The sequence below is a fragment of the Glycine max genome, chromosome 13, assembly GCF_000004515.6.
Source record: "Glycine max cultivar Williams 82 chromosome 13, Glycine_max_v4.0, whole genome shotgun sequence".
NCBI lineage: Eukaryota > Viridiplantae > Streptophyta > Magnoliopsida > Fabales > Fabaceae > Glycine > Glycine max.
In genome coordinates this window covers 26888827-26896011 of record NC_038249.2, presented here as the reverse complement: position 1 = coordinate 26896011, position 7185 = coordinate 26888827, and the positions used below count along the sequence as shown (strand labels likewise).

At 34.8% G+C, this 7185-nt stretch overlaps 1 protein-coding gene across 3 annotated transcripts; it reads left to right on the top strand.

Annotated features, from left to right (window-relative positions):
- The first annotated feature begins 968 nt into the window (after positions 1 to 968).
- LOC100305441 (protein kinase) lies at positions 969 to 5179 on the top strand. 3 transcript variants are annotated; one of them, XM_006593264.4, is made up of 6 exons: positions 969 to 1540; positions 2201 to 2520; positions 2624 to 2759; positions 3502 to 3635; positions 3721 to 3844; positions 4415 to 5179. In XM_006593264.4, exons 1-6 carry the CDS (start codon positions 1390 to 1392, stop codon positions 4861 to 4863), a joined length of 1314 nt encoding a protein of 437 aa, XP_006593327.1. In that variant the 5' UTR covers positions 969 to 1389; the 3' UTR covers positions 4864 to 5179. The 3 variants fall into 3 exon arrangements, with proteins under 3 accessions (XP_006593327.1, XP_006593328.1, NP_001235445.1); XM_006593265.4 differs by having other exon boundaries at positions 1007 to 1468; NM_001248516.1 differs by having other exon boundaries at positions 1390 to 1468; positions 3478 to 3635; positions 4415 to 4863.
- Positions 5180 to 7185: the final 2006 nt, after the last annotated feature.

Below are 7185 nucleotides of genomic sequence, written 5' to 3'. Positions count from 1 at the left end.
ACCAGTATATTATAAATAATCAAGCTTAAAATATACAAGTTAATCCTGTCAGTTTCTATTTTAAAAAAAATATTACATGATTTAGTTGAGTGATCATGTAACTTTTTTTTTTTTATAAAAAATTAACTATTTATATATAGTTGTATAACTTCGTTGTTCCTCTCTCTCTTATATAAAAGACTCTCCTCTAAAGATATATATAGAAGGAACAAAATATATTGTTATAAGTAACATAATCTATTATATTTTGATAACTGTAATTTTTATTGCTTCAATTATTGAATTATAACTATTTATTTCAATGTATCAAATTTTATAAAAATGAATAACTAATAAATATGTATAATTAATATATTTTTGGAAAAAAACATTTAGTAAAAAATTTATTCGATAACTATTATTTTATGTATGTGATAAACATTTATTTTTGTATAATATAATTTATTATAAATAAATGTTTTTATGATATTTTATAAATATATTAGAATTACATTTATAATGAATAAATATTTTTTAATATATAAATCATATTTTTAATTTATAATAAATTGTGATTTGAAATTTAAATGGACAGACGGTTAAGAAAATCAAGTACACAAATAAAAAGGATAAAAGTATGATAGTTTAAGATGATTGTATGAAATATTTTTGTTAGTTATACAGAAAGTGTGTAAATTAATTAAAGATTAAAAAAGTAAGAATATAATTAATAAAAAAAATAATTAACATGATTTTAAACTTTTTGTAAACCACAGATAAATATTTTTTTAAACTTGACGGTTAAAAAAGAACTGAGACAGTAATATTTTTGTAAGTAGATAAATAGTAAAGAGGCTAAATTGTTAAAAAAATGATAAAGTAATAAATTAGTAAAATGCAAAGGTGAGAACTGAAGATAGACCATAAAAAATGTCCAAATCATAATATTAAAGAAGCATAAAGTAAAATACTACTTGATGGTTTTTGTTATGAATAAAGTATGCATCCTACTGGTGGTGGGTATAAAGGATTGATGAATGAATGGCGGTGGAAGGCGTGAAGGAAGGAGGCACTCCAAAAAATGCTAAAACTTTGTTGGACATGAGGTTTTATGTTGTTGTGTTTTGGTAATTTCAATTCAAGCAGCACAACGCAAAGGTAAAAACAGAGAGAGAGAGAGAGTGTCCCATTCCCATCCCCCACACAAAAGGTGGTGGGAAAAAAGTTCTTTTTGTACACACTGCGATGATGGCGATGATGATGCCTGCAATCTCCAACACAAACACAAACACAAACACCATTTCCTCCTCCTCCTCCTCCTCCTCTTCTCTCTCTTTTATCACTCCCTCTACTTCTTATTTCTCAGCCAGCCATGGTTTGCTTCTTGTTCTCACTCACTAGAAGGAACCCATGAATATGAAAGTTGTTGTGAGCATGGAGAACGAGAAGAAGTGCGGTTGCTGGGCTGTCCTCAAACGCGGCGTTAGAGGTGCGTGCAAACCTTCAGCTTCCAGAGACTCTCCTAACACTATCCCTCGAACTAGTCTCGTTTATGATGCAGGTACATATACTCTGTTTCCACGCTGGAAACAAAATTCACTCTGTTTTCTCCCTTCTTCATTGTGAATCTCAAAAACTAGCGTGATGCCACCCTCTCTCAAATGCTCCATTTGAGTCTTTTCCCGCCATATGAGTCTTCTCTATTTCTCGAGCTTCCTTCTGAATCCGCAATAAGTTTGCTGTGATTCTGGGCTTACTTCAAATCATGGAGTTTTCTGGGGGAAGCTTTTTTTTTTTTGAAAAAATAAATGAACCTTTTGTGGCAGGCATTTTTATGGAGTTTAATTATGATGTGGGTTGTTAAAAAGATGGATCTTTTTCAGCTTTCTCGCTGTGCTTTCTCAGAACCCTTTTCTCCGTCTTCCTGTTTCAGCACTATAAGCATAGCTAATTTCATCATTCCTTTGAAGGAACGTGGGGTACAAAGAGGAGACTAAACTAGTTCCTCTTGTAAAATTCTACTTTTCAATCCCAAGGAATTTTCTGAAAATTTGAAGTTTCAAAGATTTTGTAGCTGAAATCATGGATTTTGTGTTATGATGGCGCTTCAATTGCATTGTCAGATCCAAAACCAAGCTAAATGCAATTATCATCTATTTTTTATTTATGGATTAGTTAGAATTTCAAGAAGGAAGCCTTCACATTCTTTGTATTGATGCAGCAACCGAGACAAGATACTTGAATGCTAGCAATCGAGAACTTTGTCCTCCAAATGAAGCTCGATTATCTTCTGATAATCCTGATCCCCCACCTCAAGAGAAAAAGGTTCCTTGCCAGCTCCTTCAATTTACATTTCAAGAACTAAAGGCTGCAACTGGAAATTTCAGACCTGATAGCATTCTTGGGGAGGGTGGCTTTGGTTATGTTTTCAAAGGTTGGATTGAGGAAGATGGAACGGCGCCAGCGAAACCCGGGTCAGGGATTACAGTGGCTGTCAAAAGCTTGAAGCCAGATGGCCTTCAAGGCCATAGAGAATGGGTGGTTAGTAAAATATCTTCTGCTTTGGGTTAGTAGATTGGTGTTGTAAAGAGTTGTTTAGGATATGCTGGAGATTAGATTGTAACATGGCATTTTGTTGATGCAGGCTGAAGTTGACTTTCTTGGACAGCTTCACCATCCTAACCTTGTGAAACTTATTGGTTATTGCATTGAAGATGATCAGCGGCTTCTTGTTTACGAGTTTATGACCCGTGGAAGTCTAGAAAATCATCTATTCAGAAGTGAGTTTCTGCCTTGCCTTGCCTTTCTACATAGGAATTGTATGGATTGTTATATCCAGAGATTATACGGTAACAGTTTCTAGGTTTCTAGCTCAAGTCAGTTCCTGCTGCTCGAATAATAAACCAAACCCAATGAATTGTTATGAAGTGATGTGGTTTGGTTAATCTGTGACTTTATGCAACATTGTAGAATACTTTCTTCACCAACGTATATTTTGCATTTCTTTTTCCCCATTTAGGAATATTTTTTGGAGCAATTAGTGATGGCTTGTATCACAATTGATTACTGCCTTTTTTTAATACAAAATTATCATTATCCAGCAAAATGTGATGTCATTTATCATAAAGTATTTCTTGAGTAGTAGCTAATGACTGTAAGTAAAAGAAAGAATTTATACACTCTATGGTTATTGGAAATAATCCATAGAATTACCGCATAAAATATCAAGTACTCTAAGGATATGAACAAGAAATTTCATGTATCCTATTAAATTTCAGTATGCTTTGAGAAATTTGCAGAATTTGTTTTCCTTCTTCTTTTCATGAGTTCATACTCTTTCCTGAATGTTTTCTGTATCACCTAATAACTTTTCCTTTTCACCCTTTATTTGCCTTCTCATTGCTTCCATATTCTTATTGATGATGATAGATCTGGAACACCTTACAACTACAATGTTCTGGTCCCTTTCCTCTTAATCATTGTACCTAACAATAAAAGTGCTGATTTTGCCTATATTTGAAGGAACCGTACCTCTTCCGTGGTCCAACAGGATTAAGATTGCCCTTGGTGCAGCAAAAGGATTGGCCTTCCTCCATAATGGTCCCGAACCAGTCATTTATAGAGATTTTAAAACATCTAACATCTTGCTTGATACGGTATGTGGTTACTTGAATAAGGTTTTCAGAAGCTTTTGTTTTTTTTTTTTTTTTGGATTACTTATTAACATGTAGTGTTTTATAGGAGTATAATGCGAAGCTTTCAGATTTTGGTCTAGCAAAAGCAGGGCCTCAAGGAGACAAAACACATGTTTCTACCAGGGTAGTTGGAACTTATGGTTATGCTGCTCCAGAATATGTCATGACAGGTAAGCATGTAGCAGTAAGTAGCTTGAAAGGACAAAAAAACTCTTTAGTATCCAATACAACACAAGAGCTTCTGTATACGCTATGCTAATATTTGTATCATGGATTACAATTTCTGCTACGAAGCGGCACATTATGTAAAGGCAGCAGATGCCAATCATTCCAAAAGGCATCTGAATCATGTGCTGAGCTGCAATGGATATCATCTCAAGATAATTGATCTGATGTGTTTAACTAGTTTGCTTCTTTGTTTACATATCTCATTTTAACTTCAATACTCCCAACATTGGCAACACATATGCTTGACCTAGAATTCAGTGTGATCTGAGATAAGTTGCTTACAAGTAAGCAAGAATAGTTAACTCTGATGATACCTTTTGACTTATTTCTAGTGTCACATACAAGTAAGAGCTTGCAAAGGGCATCAAACTGTTCAAATATGCTTAGACTTATTAACATTCTTATGATTTCATCCCGTGCTCATCTATCCAGGCACCACAATATGGTGTGGATGGCTTTCTAAGACCTATGAGAACTAACCAATTGTGTTTCTTTTTTTTTTTTTTAACCAGGACACTTGACAGCTAAAAGTGATGTTTATAGCTTTGGAGTTGTGTTACTTGAGATATTAACAGGAAGAAGATCAATGGACAAGAAGCGCCCGAGTGGGGAACAAAATCTTGTTTCATGGGCTAGGCCATACTTAGCTGACAAGCGAAAACTGTACCAACTCGTGGATCCTCGCCTTGAACTAAATTATTCTCTAAAAGGAGTGCAGAAGATTTCCCAGTTAGCTTATAATTGCCTTAGTAGAGACCCCAAATCCCGTCCTAACATGGATGAAGTTATGAAGGCTCTGACTCCATTGCAGGATTTTAATGACCTTGCAATCTTGTCTTATCACTCTCGCTTATCTCAACAAGGGAGGCGGAAGAAGAAAGATGGAACTCCACAGATCACATACACACAATCCAAGAGCATGAGGGCTTCTCCCTTGAATACTGGCAAGCAGCATCGATGATGGGAAGTGATCCTCTTCTTTATTGCTGGCTCAATCATTGATTGAAACCAAGGTTGGAAATTGGAATGCCTCCTTTGTTGTTGTTGTTGTTGTTGTTGTTGTGTGGAGATGGACATTTCAAGCTTACATAATTTTTGAGTGTTTAAAATATGTCAGGGCCAGAACAATGAGGGAAGAGTGATGATACATTGATTTTATTTGGGCTCTTTTATTAGAGAGCTAACCATCAATATGAAAGAAACTTGCCATTTGCATTTGCTAATGCTGTATTTGAGAATTCCCCTATATGTATATGAAAGGCCTCACATCTCAGAAAGTCTTGTGCAGCAACCTCAATCAATTGCGTTTGTCAGTGGCAATAACATTTTGCTACTTTAGTGGCCAGATTTTTATGCTTTATTTAACATATATTGAACCAAATCATACTTCTAGTGTACACAAAAACTTGATTGCTACTATTAGTATTCCATATCTTCAGCAGCGTCTTTAATCGTATTACGTATTATTTGTTAGGAAACTAAGGTCACTTAGCAAGATAATGTTAAGTTGTTCAATATCTTATATTGTTTGATCACATATATCCGATCCTATATTCTAATTGGGTAATGTTAAAAATAACTATCCACCCGAATCAGTATATATACTTGATACCAACATAGAGAGCATATGTCTTTATGCATAGCATAATTGTCTGTGGACTGTATTCTGTTAATATCTGTCTTCCTTGATAATTTAAATTGGAAAAAGGAATCTGAATTTGCTTTAATTTATTCGTTTATGTAAGAAAGGTAGTCACAAAGTTTCCTTTTGATATCAAAGCAGCAATTATACATGGTCTGCTTACCGTCAGTAATTGAAAGTTATGCCATTTCTAGCACCAATCATGCTGTAATCTTTCGTAAGCTCACTCCATTCCTTTCCAAGATGCCTAGCATGAGAGAATAGGCTTCTGATTTATTTATTTTTAACGGGAACATGATTAGGCTTTTTTCTTTTCATTGACTTGACATATTATAGATAATAAAAGTGTCCCGACCAAATTGAGCATATTTTGATTGGCTATGTTGCCCCCATCTCTATAGTTTTGTCACATGCAAGTCATCCATTGCTCAAATTAGAAAATTCAAGTTAAAATGCCGAGGCTTATTAGTGAGAATTCACCTTGGTAATGATATGGGATTTGAATATATGATTATGCATCTAATGCTAACCAGTAACCACACATGACTAAACTTCTCAAAGAACAAAACAATTTAGCCATTCAAACTTTGTACCAAAAGTTCAATTTAACTAGAAGAATGGTGATAGCAACAATCAAACTTTTATTCTTTGTCCCAGAAGATTTTGAAACACAATGCTCTTGCAACTTCAAGTTGTTAAGTTCATACCCTTTAATAATTTTATTTTTTTTTTGTTTCCACAGCTACTCTCTTTCATCAATATTTATACTCAACAAAGGGTCCACCACAAAGTGGATCATGGAGGTGTTTGTTTTTTGGTAAAAGAAATGGAGACATCTCTGTACTCCTCATCCGTGTACTTGGTAGCAAGATTCTTTCGGTTACAACATACAATATTTACCTCAGCAAGATTAGAAATCTGGAACAGGACGCATGCTTGGTGAAAAACAGGTAAACATCCTCGTTAACTGGGGAGAAATGAATAGTACAATGGCAACCCAATCACTGTTCTAGGCCCTGCCAAAAGTCTGTGTTATACATATCTTTATTATAGTTGTTAAAGCTACACTTACAAATCCAATTCATTTCCCTGCAAGAAAGGAACCCAGTGAGTGAATACCACCATATCGTGACAAGAAGCTAGAAAAGTAAAAGGCAGAAAACCAGCAATAATGCCTTCTCAGTGGTTACTTAGGTGGCGACGAAAACCTTTTTCTCTCCCCTTATTATACCAGCATGTGCATATCCAAGATAGTGGCAAGAAGAATCAGTGGGCAATTATTTAACATGTGGGTACTCAAATCAGAAGTAGGCATGGTTTAAGACCAAAACACATTACCTAATCAATATCAAAGAACGCATATTATGATTCAAATATTGGACAAAATATCTAGCTTATATGTTTGACCTTACCTTATCTTGTCACTATTAGGATAAAGCAAAATCCAATGTACGGTTCATTTTTAACCCCATGGTCCTTCAGGGTAATGAAAAATTAGGTATCAAATACAGTTAACTGGGAGGTTTGGACCTGGAAGCAGTGTGACAGACCTAACACGGCAATCAAACACAGATGGAAAAAGTGTAACATAATGATACCAGATTCCACCCCTTGCTTTTCTGAAACAATGAGCGTCTGGTT

What these genes read in the sequence shown, in the direction of transcription:
- LOC100305441 (XM_006593264.4), top strand. Translation starts at nt 1,390, where the DNA reads ATGAATATGAAAGTTGTTGTGAGCATGGAGAACGAGAAGAAGTGCGGT. An exon ending in TAGTCTCGTTTATGATGCAG is followed by an intron (nt 1,541 to 2,200) that starts GTACATATACTC and finishes GTATTGATGCAG; the next exon opens with CAACCGAGACAAGATACTTG. An exon ending in AGAAAATCATCTATTCAGAA is followed by an intron (nt 2,760 to 3,501) that starts GTGAGTTTCTGC and finishes CTATATTTGAAG; the next exon opens with GAACCGTACCTCTTCCGTGG.